Source organism: Castor canadensis, chromosome 2 (assembly GCF_047511655.1).
Source record: "Castor canadensis chromosome 2, mCasCan1.hap1v2, whole genome shotgun sequence".
Lineage (NCBI taxonomy): Eukaryota > Metazoa > Chordata > Mammalia > Rodentia > Castoridae > Castor > Castor canadensis.
The window spans coordinates 64,738,420-64,754,561 of NC_133387.1; the positions used below are offsets into that span (position 1 = coordinate 64,738,420).

A 16,142-nucleotide genomic window follows, 5' to 3' on the forward strand; every position below is an offset into this window, starting at 1 on the left:
CTTGTCTAACTCAAAGATTACAAAATGCTGATTTTTAAATTTTATCCTGCATTCCACATTTACTAGCTAGCATTTATTTAAACCTTTTTTTCTATCACTGTGCTGGGAATTTTAATAGAAGCTTTGAGTAAATTACAATTATTTCTAACTGATCCAATTAGTTTTTGTGTTATCTATTAACAATCTTTTTTTATGCTGAAGATTGAACCCAGGTCCTCAAATATGTTAAGCACATGCTTTACCCTGAGCTATACCCCAGGTTATCTGTTAATACTCTTTTAATTCCCCCCAGATTCTTCTTAGGAGCATCACAAAATGGAGTTACTGTTTTGACTGGTGCTGTTATGGGACTTGTTGGCAAAAGATGGCACGCTGAGGAAAACAAAAACCTCAGTACTCTGCTGCATTATAAAGACTGAATATTTGACCATAATTTAAAAACAAACCACATTTCATGTGTAGAAGTGAAGTTGTGTATTCTGTAGAAAAGATTTTTTAATATATAACTTATATATAGCTTTTATTCTGAGATTCTTTACTTCTAGAAAAACTCTGGAAAAATGTCCTAAGCATGGTGACATTTGAAACAAAATGTAATGTTGTCATTTATCTGGCAGTGACATTGCTATAAACCATCCAGTTGATAGCTTGTTATAGCTTAGAAACACACTTTCTCATTATTATTATTTTGAGGCACGGTCTCACTACACAGCCCAAGGTGGCCTCAAACTTGTGATCCTCTTGCTTCCTAAGTGCTGGGAAGACATGTGTGAGCCATCACTTACACACTTTGGTATGGGCACACCAGAACAGTAAAGAATCAGAAATAAACTATAATATGCCCTGTATATGATTAAAGAAATGCTGTTTTAAAAATCTATATAAAATTGCATAGGATTGCATAGTTTGTCTGACTTTTAATTCATTTTTCAGTAGTCTTTATGAGTGGTAGCCTGTGGACTTTAAGATCAACATGGTAAAACTAATCTCTCATCCACAGATGTAAGATGAGCCATTGCAAAGGTCTGAAGAAAATAAAGCTGAGTACTTCATAAGGAAAGAGGTTTATTTGCTTCATAATTCTAGTGATGGAGGGTCCAAACAACCTGGCAAGGTCCCCCTTAGCTGAGTCACAGCAATGTGGAAAAGAAAGGGAAATGACTGTGTGCAGAGGAGGCCAAGGCTGGAGAGCCCTCACTCCACCATTAATCCGCTCAGGAGGGTGGAGCCTCCATGACCAAATTACCTCACTGGGGACCAAGCTTCCATCACATGAACCTGTGGGGTATGAACCACGCCCAAACCACAGCAGATCCACTGGGAAAGCAACTGGCCAGAACAAAAAGGAGGAAGTGAACTATTCAACAGAAGGTTTTGAAAACTGAGGGAAAAATCCTGAAGATGATGAAGACTTTAGGGAAAGCCTCTTATCTTATTCATTATTTTATTCTCCAGCCTAAAGAACTACCTTAAATAGACTAGGAACTACAAAAAAGGAATAAGAAAATAATACATTATTGAATAAATGAAAAATTTCAAGAATGGAAAAGTTGAGAAGTTATAATACATGTGGAATATTCTGTAAACATAAACAATTGTTATAAATAATATAGATAGGGTCTCACACTTTTGCCTAGGCTGGCCTTGGACCAAGACTCTCCTCCTTCTATCTCCCACATAGCTGGGACTATAGTCACACACTGCCATGCCCACTTGTTCTTTGGGTTAGGGGTTTGCTAACATTTTTTTTTTTTTGCCCTAAGCTGGCTTTGAACTATGATCCTTCCAATCTCTATCTCCCAGGTAGCTGCAGTTACATACCTGGGCTACCACACTCAACCCTACACCCAGCTTGTTTTTGAGCTAGGGTCCCACAAACTTTTGCCCAGGCTGGCCTTAAACAGAGATCCTCCTATCTCTGCCTTTTGACTAACTGGAATTACAGGTGTGTACCACCACACTTGGCCCTAAAATGTATCAACCTTTCTGGCCTAATTTACTGACCTGTAATCTGAAGGAAAGTAGGCTTTATTAACAAACAGAAATATGTCCTCTTTCTATGATATTTATCGAGGGAAATAAGATTGACACTTCTGTTGCCTGGGAATAGAGCAGCTCACCTGTAAACCAAATGCCTCTCACACAACGGGGTGAGAGTAGGGTTTTGCTGCCAAAGATTCTTTATGAGAGAAGCAACAGACTGATGCTGGTGACTTCTGCTTGCACTGTTTTTAGTGGGCAAGGGACTGGAACCTCTGAGACCAGCAGATTCATACATATGGCCACCGGCTGGAGAGGTTTAGCGAAAATTTGAGCTCCATATGAGAAGCCATACTGGGTTGATTTCTTTTTTGTGCACTTCTTAAAAATTCACAGCAAATTCATTTGGCTCAGTTACCCTGTGTCCTTTTAACTCTATTCTTGCTAATTCTTGAATCCCAAATGATTTCCTGTATTTCCTGCTGTTGAAGTTTTGCTTCCCTAGCTCTCAGGCTTTATTTGTGTGTGTTCCATGCATATGGGTGGTCTCAGATTAAGACATGCAGCTGTAAGCACTCCCACTCCAGCTCAGAGCATAGCTGAGAAAACATGGAATTTAAAGAAGCCATAAGTGTTTGGTTGAGAGGAAGGAAATGATGCCAGATCCATTCACTCACTCACTCACTCATCAAACATTTTGTGTCCCTCCTCTAACTAGACATTATATTAGGCAGCGTAAAAATGAGGCCATCCAGCTACTACCCTCAGGAAGCTTACAGGCAGATGTAGGACAAATATTAAAATACAACGAGTAGATGGCTTTGGTGGAGGCATAGAGAAAGAGCAGTAGAAATGAAGAGAAAGAGATCCTAAGTCTGCTCAGAAATTCCAGGAAATCTCACAGCTGAAACTTAAGAGATAAGCAAAAGTTTACTGGCTGGACAAGCAAGAGAGAGGAAATAAATAACTTGCACAGGTGGCAAAACAGGAAGAACATGGTGTGTTTGAGATGGGAAAGTCAGCCCTGTGTCTCTGGAGCTGAAGGTGGGGGGTCACCTGGAAGTGAGGCTGCAAAGGAGGCCCCTGGGAAGAGCTGGGTCTGCCATCCTAGACTGCTTAGACTCTGGAGCCGGTGAGGAACTCTGAGCCAGGAGAAGACAGGCTCACAGTTGCTGCTGGAAGATCACACTGCAGCAGAGTGGAGACCAGAGGAGAGGACAGGAGTACTTAGGGCAGGAGAGGTGAGGAAGAGCAATTGCACTGAGTGAGACAGTGCAGTGGGGATGGGGAGAGCTGGAGGGCAGAGAAAAGAGATAATGAGACTATACCAAAGATGGCTATGGTTCTCACATTGGCTTCTTTCTATCCTAGTACATTATTTAGCAGTTTTTCTTTTATTGGCTTTTTCTGGGCTAAAAATATCTGAAAATAGTCTTACAACAAAGTTAACATGGAAAATGAATGTCAATATTAAGATTGATTTTCTTTTTTAGCTATGTCAGGGCTCTTTACCAGTTGTCACTGTTGCTGATCCTTTACTCAGCACCTACCTACCCAGGCACACGAGAAACAGAAGGAGGAGCGTTCCAGGCAGAAGGCATAGCATGGAAAGGTCCTGAAGTTAGATAGGATTTGGTGGAAGAGCTAAAAGAGGGCAGTGGGACTGGAGGGAAGGGAATGCATCAGGCAGGGACATGAAATGACGTCAGAGGGGTGAATGTGTCTGTATAATTAACAGGAAATGTTCTTTCCCATTTTGGCCTTTCCCTGATTTAATTTCTGTGTTTTATTATACACTCTTGGTTATTCCTGCTCCACTCCACTTTTGACCACACTGATTTGCTTCTCATACCACCTTTGTCACCTGCTTCTTTAGTCTCTATCATGGATTCACTCCCCCCATCCCCCAAAAAAACCCTGGTGTCCTTCCATGTTCCTCCTGAGTGTACATTTCTGTTCACTCCCAGGGGTTCCGAGGACTCCAGCCACAGCCATACCTCCATGCCGCCCACTCCCCACGCACAGGTCCCCTCACCACTTCTCTCCCAAGCCTTTGGCCTGGAACTTCTTTCCCTCAAAACTTGTTACTCTCCATACATTACCCAATTTTTTAAATTATAAGACTTCCACCTACCCAAAGTCAGACTTTTTTAAAATCATTATTTTCCCACCCCACTCTCAGAGCCTCATTTCCCACAACTAAACAATCTGCAAGCTTATTTGCTTTTACCTACTAAATATTCAGATTCATAATTTTTCTACTTTGATTAGTGTATATTAACCGCACAATGGGGTTTCATTGTGGCATTTCCATACATGCATACAATGTATTTTGATCATATCCACTCCCTCCATCACTATTTCTTATCCCTGCCTTTCTCTTATTTTATAATTTTAATAGGTTTCATTATTCTATTTCCATATATACAATGTACTTTGATCAAATTCACTCCCTCTATTACTCTCTTCTTCCTCTCTTCCCTTTTTTGAACATTTTTAATGGGCTTTGCTATTCTATCTTCATACATGCATATGAAGTATTTTCATCATATTCAAAAAAATACGGAACGCTTCATGAATTTGTGTGTCATCCTTGCACAGAGGCCATGCTAATCTTCTGTGTATCACTTCAATTTTAGCACAGGTGCGCCGAAGCAAGCACATACAGATTCTTGAATAAGTCCACACTACTTCCAGCCTCTACCCTAGTTCAAGAATTCCTCACGTCTTTCTTCACTACTAAAATATCTCCTACTGTTCTCCCTGCCTGATCTTTCTCCATTCCAATCTACCACCAAAGAACATCCCCAAATGATCTGCCCAAAATGAGAGACTGACGATGATTCCTGTGTTGAGTGTTGTTTCGTCATTTATTGGTTCATTCCCCAGCTTGTTGGCATCAGATGAAATTCTGTATCCTTTTCATAGTTTATTCTAGCAGGACTAAGCTGCATGGAGTTCCTTGGACAAGCATATGTTTGCATGCCATCATGTTGGAGGGATAAGTCAAGAGACTATTTCATCTGCTTACGTCCATCACAACACCTGCTACACTATATTTGAATTACCTGCCCCTACCCTTTCACATCAGGTTGCAGAGAACAGGTCTTATTCACATGTGAGAACAGCAGAGCTTAGCACTTACTCCTTTATCCAATAAGTATTTGTACTACTTTCTAGGGTTCTAGGAAACAGCAGTGGACAGAACAAAGTCTAAGTCCTCGTGGATCTAACATCATAGGGAAGGGACTCCACTCCGCTTGCCTACATAATAGGCACTTATGATTTAGTACTAATCATGAAAATTTTTGAAAATTGTGCAAATGAAAGAGTTGTCTTAAACCACGGTTTAAGCACACCGCCTGGAACATTGCTGACTCATTTTTTCTTTAAACAACAAATATGGTGGTGACTAAGGCAACTTAAGCCTTAATTGTGGATCCTGTGGTCTTCAGTCAATCATAACTCTCTTAATTAGTAGCAAACATTTCCCATATACATGGAGATATAATACTGTATTCAAATAATCACTAGGGGTAGAAAGGGAATGCATAACATCTCATTTAATTAGACATTTAAAAAAGTTATAGTAGATAAAAAGATTTCTAAACTGGGCACAGTAACTTATACCTGTAATCCCAGCTACTCAGGAGGTGGAGACTGCTAGGGTCAAGGTTTGAGGCCAGTCTGGGTAAAAAGCTGAAAAATACTTAAAGCAAAAAAAAAGAATTGGAAGGTAGTTCAAGCACAAGAGTCTGAGTTCATTCCCCCCCAGAACTGGGAGGGAAAAAGATTTCTAAAGATACCTGGCCCCTGTTGGCCTTATAAACATCATCTCTACCACTCTCCCCGAAATCAAGCCATGTCCAAATGTGTGTACTTCTTGATGGCACATTTCTAAACCACCATGCCTTTGTGCAGGCTGTTTCTTTGTCTCAACCCATGCCCCTTCTCTTTCTCTTGGAAAATAAGGACTTCCTCGCCCTCTGAGTGAGGGCTCTCTACTCTTTGATTTCCTTGCCCCACTGGAATATAAGTGCCAAGAGGAGTGGACATGTGTGCTCTGTTCATTCCAGTAACCCCAGCACCAAGCACAATGGAGTCGGCATAAATATCTGTGAGTTAACTGAGTAGTGTGATTCTAACTGAAAACTCATTCAAAAGAATTGAAAATGGACAGAATTATTAGAAAACACAAGAAAAAAATCCCCCCGTTGGCACAACAGGTCACAATTGCATCTGCAACATTCCAGAACTTAAAATCTGAATGTTAAGTTGGCAGTCAAATTTGTGCTTCATCAGGCTACAATCCAGGCTGGTGCTGACATCCAGATGCCCACACTGACATCTGCCTGACTCATTTTAATTTGACTGTTTGAGGTTAGCTCCTACAGCTGTTGAAGGACTGCTATTGTCAATCATTTGCCTTTTAGATCAGAGTTTAACTGTCTCTGAGGAAGACAACAACCTTCAGAAGACTTATTTTCTAATCACTTAGCAGAAAACAACTAGTATTATTTCTAATTTGTTACCTGTGGGTATCTATTTATAGCTCTCTTAACTTGTGCACATTCTTCAGAAGAAAATAAAAACAGAGAATAGCACTTGAAGTTATATTCCCGAGTTTTTAACTTGCCCTCATTTAGTAAAAATTTTAAAGCATGATTTTTGCAAAAAATTGAGTCTTGCCGCAAATGCTAAACAAGCTAAGATGCAGCATTTAACCTTCACTCATTCACTCAGCAAATATTCACCAGGCACTTCAGGAATTAAATTTTGATCTTTTATTATGTGCTTTGATCCTCTACTTCTTGTTACCCTGTAACCCTTCAGACAACAGCTGGCCATTCACTCATACGTGTCAGGAAGAGTTCTTACAGAAAAACAGAGAGGGAAAGAAAATCCTGGGGCTTTATGCTTTAAAGGCCTAAGCCCTGAAAGACTTGGGGCATGACATTTTTAATAGCCATGCAATCATTTTTCCACCCCAATATTAGTTCAAGAATCTATGTCAAAAGAAAATGAGGGGAACAAAGTTGAAAAGAGGAAAGAGGGGAAAAGAGGAGGATAAATAGAGGGGAGAGAGAACGAAGAGAGCAGAGAAGGGAGAAGGAAAGCAGAGGAGAGGATAGGGAGAGTCAAAGGGAAGCAAAAGAATGAGATGATGGGAATTCCACATGTAGGAGTCTGTTCCAGACCTTCCCAGATATGTTCAGTTGGAGAGAAGGTTAGAATCTATAGATAGGCTTGGGGAATCTAAGAATAAATGGGAAATCATTCCACATCTGCCAGGTAGGATTGAAAAAAGCAATAAGACATCAGAGTTTTCCTGTGCTCATCACTTTACGACCCAATGAGGAAAACAGAAATATCTCTGAGTATTCAAAAGTGAAGAAATTAAATTCAACAGAGATTGGCTACAGAAGTGGTAGAGAAATAGAGAAACCAATTGGGCTAATGGCACCAGCAGTAAGAAGCCACCTCCTCTATGCTAGGACATTAGGAAGAGATGGTGTTATTAATGAAGCCTAGGGACAAAGGTCACCCAGGAAAGCTAAAACCATAGCAAGCCTGTTCAGAGGAAGTAGACCACAAAGGAAATGCAGGTGAGGATGATGATGCAAAGAAACAGGGAAGAATGTTCTATCCTCTCCATTCTGTAGACTCTCTAATCACTCACAAATGCCTCTCAAGCACCAAGTTCAACTTGGAATCCTCTCAAGCACCAAGTTCAACTTGGAATCTGGGTGACCTAGGTCATACACTTTGCTGCAGAGCAAGGGAAAGTTGAGGACTAGGTCTATGGTCAACACATGCATGATGTAGAACCAGAATGTCTGCAGGGGTTGTCTGGGACAAGGGACCTAAGACAGCCCCACAGTATCACTACACTCCAGCATGACCCCAAGGTTCCCTGAGCATGACACAAAAAAGGAACCTGAAGACTTGAAGAGAACTTGGAGTTGAGATAAGAAAGACAATCAGGGATCTACCTAGATAAGAAATTAAAGACCAGTTGGGCCCTTGAATGTCTCAGTGAATTCTAGCTTAGCCAGAGGACAACACTGAGAAGGTCAGACACTGACTCCACCACAATGAGCTGACCTCATATAACTGCTTTGCACCTCCACTTGCATATCACACTTAGATGACAGTCTAAGGAAAGGGAGAGGAGACCAACTGGCAGAATGGAGACTGAATCTAAGTGCACTCACAAGTAAAGAAAGGAAAGGACCAATAAATGGACATATATGTCTCTAAAAGAGCCCAGTGAATGTCAGGAAAGGGTAGACACATAACATAGATGTCTGTAATACAGTGAGATACAGAGAGAAACAGATCATGTTAAAAGATGCACTGGGGCTGGAGATGCACATAGGGAAATTCCAATACTTTCCTGCAAGGTAGGGCTTCTCAGAGATGGTCTTAAGACAGGTGATATTTGATCTCAGTCTTCAGAGATGAATAGGATTTAGCAAACAGTTGGGGGAGGAGCCCTCACTCTTCTGTCTTCCTATATCTCTCCTAATGCATTGACTTTCAAGAGGAGCCTCTACATTCCTTACTTACCTACAGACCATTAAACTTTTTCAGAAACATAGATGCCTTTTTGGGAACTAGCCTCTATTGGATTAGTGTATGAGGCAGTGCTACCAAGATAGGATGGGGTGTCTGAGGTTTCAATTCAAGAGTAGCATCACCTGCTTGTCATAAACAAAAGACTGGATGAGGCCCTTGCTAGACTTCAATCTTGGACTAAAGACTTAGATAACCAAGGCTCTCAGGAAGTTTATAGAATATGCAATCCATAGGAAACATATACTTAAGCATCTAAAATGTATTATCTCCACATTGACCAGATTTCTATGATAAAACAAATTTCAGATTATCGTGTATGATTTTGATCTGTCAGGATTGTACTCAAAATGCTGGATTTTGCTTTTTTTTAAGCAGAGAAACAGGCTTCAATAACTTACCTATCACTGTTCTAGAAACAATACTTCTAAATTGGCCATTTGTAATAATTAAAAAAATAAAGCTAATTGTCATTCTCGCCATTGTTTATAAGCCACAAAATGATTGTTACAAAAATCATAAAAGTCATTGAATGGTTCTGAATTTTTTTTTTTACCTCATTAGAGATGACTGTTCCAGAGATATCCACCGATATCAAGGAAAAGATGTTCACAATGTATTCAAGTCCTTGGTCAGTCAAATGCTCACAGTTTCGTAAACTCAAGTAGTTCAAGTTAGGGCAGCTGAAAGCAAAGGGCATGAAGAATTAATTTCAGCTTTCCATGACATCATCAGAACCAATTTCTTTGTGTAAAAACTATCTGAGGAAAACAAATGTTATTAAAGAAAGGATTTTCTGTTTCTCAACATAAATATAAGCCTCGAAGTAAAAAAACAACCTGGATTATAAACTTGGATGGAAGTTAGATTAATGTATAAAACTTTCTTTCTTTGATTTAGTTTCATTTTATAATTTCTAAAGAGCAAAAAAATTCAGAGGCATGTAAAACACTATCATAGAAGTACCACGATGAATAATCACTGTGCAAGTGCAAGGTTCACTGATCCCTTACAGGTTCACTGCAGGAACTGGGTTTGACCCGTAGTGGACACAAGTCCTCTGATCATGAGGGGCAAGAATAAACCAGCCAGCCAGAACCCATTGGAAAATGCTGTAGTAAAGGTGTCAAAGAGACAAAGATCCTTGAAAAGTTCAGAGAAGGCCTCACATCTAGATACTCATTACTTCATGAATGACGCTGTCAAACTTTCCCTTAGGTGATAGTAGTAAGAGTAATCAAGAGATTAATTCAGTCTGTGACTTCAGTGTCTTTGATTTGGTTTCACTGAGGGTTAGACTGCCTTCTGGGCACCCCAGTGTTCTCCGAAGGGCTTGGAGTCATGGTCTTTCTCTGACTTTTTCTGCTAGCAAATATACAATTGCTAAAGCTATGGTGTATATTGGTTTCTCATACCGCTCTGACAGCTTCACAATAGAGGCATCACCCAGGAGTGCACAGTTACTAAGGTTGAGCTCTCTTATTCTGATGCTTGAAGGACCTTCAAGAAATTGCCTTAGACCAATGTCACCAATCCTATAGAAAAGAGAAAGAAAAGCTTCATATGTGATTTTGTACATAAACATATAGAATGGTATTAACATAATAGCTTCTATACCTAATACATTTCAGAAATAGCAATTAATATCTGTACATTGGTATTTTGTCAACATTTCAAAACCAAATTTTATTATTTAGTTTTTAACGTAATAGAGAATGTACAGGTGATAGTGAAGGGAGAAGTATTAATAAAAATGTTATTTGTATTCAAATCAGTGGCATAATTATTAACAATACAGATGGTCTCTTTTTCCCTGATTAAAATGTGATTGGGTTAGACAATCCCTGATATGAACTCCTGCAAAAGAAAAAGACTAAAATTTAGAAGACTTTTATAGTCCAGGGCTGGTGGAGTGGCTCAGGTGGTAGAGCGCCTGCCTAGCAAGTGTGGGGCCCTGAGTTCAAAAATAAAAAATAAAAAGACTTATAATCCAAAGACTGATAGTCAAATTACTGACAGGATCTTGGAGGAATTTCCACTAAATACAAGGTCAACTCAGGTGGAAGAGAGACCCAATCGGTGACCTCTGGGTCCTTTCCTTCTGAATCAGAGAAAACCTGATGCTGAAAGAAGACTTTGACCTTCCCACACTGGCCTAATCAGAAACATGTGGGTGCCAGCACCATCTCCCTTCCTTGTCTGCACTACTTTATAAATGTCTCAAAATCTGTTTGGCCCATCTGCTCCCTGTCTTATTAGGACTTTTATTTCCAATTCCACGTTGAGGCCACCAATCCTTCTAAGAAGCATTTCAGAAAGTTAAGCAGGACAAGAAACTGTATGGATGCAAACCTAAGAGGCTTTGTCACACACAACAAGCCTACAGGTGGGTATGCAAGGGGACAAGCAGTGAGGGCAGGGCAGGCTGATTGCTGACCACGTTTATAGCTTCCATTTGATCAGATTTGCAGAGGACAGCACAATAGAGGCAAGAGATGCAGCTTGTTTCAGCTGACTGGGCTGCATTAGTAAATGCTGCCACGCCCATCACCCCTGTAATATGAGAGGCAGACTGTGCCAACACCTGGGAAAACTGTTCGCGCGACCTGTGGGGGTGGGGAAGGTGCATGGGGAAGAGGAGAGTCAAAAACAACCCATCAACTTGTATTGGGAAACACAAGGGCCGGAGCAGTAATGCAGAGATGTTTTCACAAATAAGAAAACAAGACACAGCATGGATATGTAAGACTCAGTGACACATTTTAACAGATTTAAAATAAAATGATGACAAAACCAGAAAGAAATTACAAGCATGCATTAAGCAAATGTAAATAAAATGAATACAGAGGTACAATTTTTACATTGCATCACAACACTATGCTGGTAAAAATAGTAAGTAAAATCACATGTCAATTTTACACTGACTAAAGTTACCATCCCCAATGCAGATAATTTTACTAAAGGGTCATATTCTTTCCCCCTTTGAAATGGAATACAGTGAAATGGTGTAATGATGTAGCTATTTTCAAGGTGTGTATGTGTGTGTGTGTGTGCGCGCTGTGTGTCCAAAAAATCAGACTGGACTTGAATTTGTCTCACCTCTGTGACAAAAATGCCAAACACATATATAATTTAATAATACAAGCAACAATAAAAATGGGGTGTGGTAGCAGATACTTGTAATCTCAGGTCTCAGGAGGTAGAGGCAGGAGGATTGTGAGTTTAAGGCCAGTCTAGACCCTATCTCAAAAGAAAAGAATAATAATATAAATATCAAGTTTATATATGTATAATAGGTAAATAAATACTTATACATTTATATTCTGCTATAGAGAAGAAATCCAAGACCAGCCTAATTTTTGGTAATTTTATTCATGAATTTTTATAACATAAATATAAAATAAAGCAAAAACTGATTAGAAAAATTTAAAGTAAGTGATTAAAATGCCATTTCGTGGAAGACAGTTTTTGATAAACAAAGAGACCACAAAAACTTAAATTATATAGTTAATATATATAATTAGTAATACAATTAATTTGAGTTCCAGTGGGTTTTTAAACACATTCAACACAACCATCCTCTTCCCTACTACACCTATCCCTAAATAATATCTCTTCACTTATAAGAAATAGAGATTGTGAAGGCCTTCTTTTATATAATAATGTTATAAAGCTAAACTTTAAATGATAACTAGGATAAACTATATGGAAATTTAATACATGTCTAATAATACTTTTTGGATAAAGAATACATTAAATAAGTATTATAAAACTATGCATTTTTCCAAATTTAATTATATATTTTATCTAATTCCAATTAATATCTCAATAGGATTTTTTTAATGTGACAATTCTTCTAAAGTTCACAGAAGAATACATCAGGAAGAATAACATAAAAGAAAATGAATAGTTTCATATTAGATATTAAAAACACATTCTAAAGCAGTAATAGTGAGGGATAACATGTGTTGAGTACTTACTACATGCCAGACACCATTTTAAGCACATACCTGAACTTACTTGATCCTTACAGCAATTCTATGAGGAAAGTATGCTTATTTTCCCATTTTACAAATGAAATACTGCACAGAATTAGATAGAAGATAGATAAATGAATGGAACAGAAAAGATAGCCTAAACACAGACATATACATGTACATGTACATAGAGGTACTGTACATATGTATATATTACAAACACGGGTGTATGTATATAAGTTCACACTGTAATCAAGGAGAAGTCAAAATTCAGTAGAAAAGGAATATTGAGGTCATTAATGATCCAAGCTAATTGGTTCTTCAAACCTGGCTGTCACTAAAAGTAATCATTTTGCTTAAAAAAAATATATAAGGAGGGGGGCAGGGTGAAGAAATGACCCAAACAATGTATGCATATGTAAATAAATAAAAGTAAATAAACAAATAAATAAATTTTAAAAAATACAGAAGCTGAGGTTCCACCACTAACAAGTCACATTCCAGAGGCTCTGGGTGGCATGGGCAGCTGTCATTTTATTCTCTCCTCCAGTAATTCATATGATTTTAAATCATATACTCTATGTATTTTTTAAATGATCTTTTGTTTACTAATTCCTAAGTTACTTGAGTTATAGTGACAGAATATATTTTTTATTTATATATATCTTAGCATGAATTAATTGTACAAAGGGGTTTGTTTCATTTAGTTATTTTCAACACACATATTATCTACTTTGATCAAATTCACCTCATCTATATTACTCCTTCTTAATCACCCTTTCTCTTCCCCCCTTCCTTTTTAAATAGTTTTTGGTGGGTTTCATTGTGCTATTGACAATACAGTTTACTGATACCAGTGGTTTGAAAGGTCATGGATGGAACTTGCTATAAAACTTCACACATGATCCAGTTTTTAAAGGATTGATTTGTGCTTAAGAAAAAAATATATATATTCTTTGACTCTCAAACTCACTGTTTTAGGTGTATCTTACAGGTGAATTTTACAAAATCTAACCTGAAATTGATATTAAACCTTGTTTTTTAAAGTGAAAATGAAAGCAAAGTTCATTAGGATAGGAATATGCTTTCAGTACACTGACAGTGAGTCATCTCTACAGTGAGAAAAAGAACAATTATTTTTTTATTAACACAAATTTTTATCAAGATGGAGGGGCCTTAGAGTGGTAAGTCCCTCCCTAGGACAAGCCCACAAGGCTGAAGTCACCGTTGAGATCACAAGGCTAGGGTCAGCCTATAGACTTACAGAGTATAAAGTATGATTGAGTCCACCTGATCCCTAGAGTGTAAACCTTCTGTTTTATCACCTTATGTAATACAATTTTATATTTTTTATCTTCTTTTTCCTCAGCTGGCATTTCTTTAACATTCTGTTTTAGCTCCATACTTCTCTCCTCTGAGTTCTAATCTGCTACCAATTTGTTGATTCGAATTAGCAATCTGTTTATTTCAATGCCTATATTATATTTATTTTTTATTTCTGAAAGTTAGACTTTTTCAAATCTAACTTTTTATTATTGTGCTGGGTGGGGGTACATTATAGCATTTACAAAAGTTCTTACAACGTATCAAATATATCATACCTAAATGTATCCCCTCCACCTTTATCCCTTTATCCTTTATCCCCCATTCCTGGAATAGTTTCAACAGGTATCATTTTTCTATTTACATAATGTGTACACAATATTTACACTGTATTGACCCTCCTACTCCATTTCCCAACCACCTCCCCCCTCCCACTGGTACAGATCTCCACCCCCACAGCAGGAACTGATCTGCCCTCCTGTTCTCCAATTTGTAGAAGAAAAAAGGAAAAAAAGAGAAAGAAATGACATTTTTGCTTGTTTAAGATAAAGATAGCTACACAGGGAGTTTACTTCTGATATTTCCATGTATATATGTATTATAAACCTCTATTTTTCTTCATTCTACCTTAGTCCCTTTCTTATGATGGGTTCAACTGGTTGAAAAATTCTAAATTCATTCTTGTATAAAGAGTATATCAGGTGGGGATCCAAGATGGTGACTAGAGGGAGGAAGCAGATAGCATGAGCTCCATAAAGCAAAAATCCTGCTGAGATGCTGGAGCCACACTTGGCAGGAAAAACCACCCAAAAGAAGCAAAACTTCTGTCTCCTAACCTACCTGGGAGATGCAAACCAACAGGCAAGACAAAAACAGAGCTACTACTCAAATACCAACACCAGGACTAGATGCTGAAGAAGTAACACAAGAACTACTAAGACTGAAACTTCATTGCACCTAAACCTGGGATTTTTTTTTCTTTCTTCTTTTTTCTTCTTTCTTTTTCTCTCTAAATGCTTGTTTAGTTCACTGTTCATTAGTACACCATCTCTCCCTGTTAATTTCTTCAGTTCTCTATTTTTTTCTTTTCTTTCTTTTTCTTCTTTCTATTCTTCTATTCTTATTATTGTAAGCTAGCTAATACTAAATTACACACAGTACAGGGACAGTAAAGGCACCAAGTGGAATGATGGGAAGATGGAAAAATGATGGAAACCATTCTCCCCTCAATAACAAATTAGTACAGGAACCAGAGGGAAATGAAGAAAACGGATACCCAGATTCAGACTCCAACAATACAAAGATAAATTATACCAAGGAACCCAACGAAGCCCACAAGAACAACCTGAAACAAGAAATCTTGCCAGTAATCAATGAGAATTTTATAGAGATGATACTAGACAAGGTCAATCAAAATGTACAGGGGCACTCAAATTCGAAGACAACAAAAATAAAGAATATGAGAAAGCACAAAAACAAAGAAAAGAAACCATAGAAGCCCTAAATAAACAACAAAGTGAAACAAAGAACACCATAAATAGAGAGATAAATGAATTAAAGACAAAAATTGACACTATTAAAGAGGATATGGAAAACCTCAGGAAAAAAAATGAAATCGAAATACAAAACAAAATGGAAGGCCACTCCAGCAGACTAGAACAAGCAGAAGACAGAATCTCAGAACTCGAAGATGAAATGGTAATTAAAGGAAAAACTGAAGAACTATTAGTCAGACAACTCAAGACCTGTGAAAGAAATATGCAAGAACTCACCAACTCCATCAAAAGACCAAACCTGAGACTCATGGGCATTGAAGAAGGAGAAGGGGTGCAAGCAAAAGGAATCATAATATATTCAACAAAATAATAACAGAAAATTTCCCAAATCTAGAGAAAACTATGCCCACTCAGGTACAGGGAGCCTCCAGGACACCAGATATGACCAAAATAGAACTACCCCATGACATATTATCATTAAAACAAAAGCACAGAGACTAGAGAAAGAATATCGAAGACTGTAAGAGAGAAAAAACAAATAACATACAAAGGTAAACCCATCAAAATCACAGCAGATTTCTCAACGGAAACCTTAAAAGCAAGAAGAGCATGGAGTGAGGTCTTCTAGGCACTGAATGAAAATAACTTCAACCCTAGGATTCTCTACCCAGCAAAACTATCATTCAAAATAGATAGAGCAATAAAAGTCTTCCATGATAAGCAGAAACTAAAACAATATATGACCACCAAGCCACCACTACAAAAGATTCTTCAAGGAATTCTGCACACA

General features: G+C 38.1%; 1 protein-coding gene and 1 non-coding gene across 2 annotated transcripts in view; both read right to left on the reverse strand.

Annotated features, from left to right (window-relative positions):
- The window catches only part of Fbxl13 (F-box and leucine rich repeat protein 13), a 232,799-nt gene that overhangs the window by 44,120 nt on the left and 172,537 nt on the right, over positions 1-16,142 (reverse strand). Inside the window, exons 16-17 of the mRNA XM_074064909.1 lie at positions 9,972-10,091; positions 9,113-9,239 (exon numbers count right to left, since the gene is read on the reverse strand). Of these exons, the coding sequence (XP_073921010.1) occupies positions 9,113-9,239; positions 9,972-10,091 (247 nt within the window). The remainder of the gene's footprint in view (positions 1-9,112; positions 9,240-9,971; positions 10,092-16,142) is intronic.
- On the reverse strand, positions 4,537-4,642 carry LOC141420994 (U6 spliceosomal RNA). Its single transcript, XR_012445702.1, has one exon. It is a non-coding gene; the product is annotated as a U6 spliceosomal RNA (small nuclear RNA).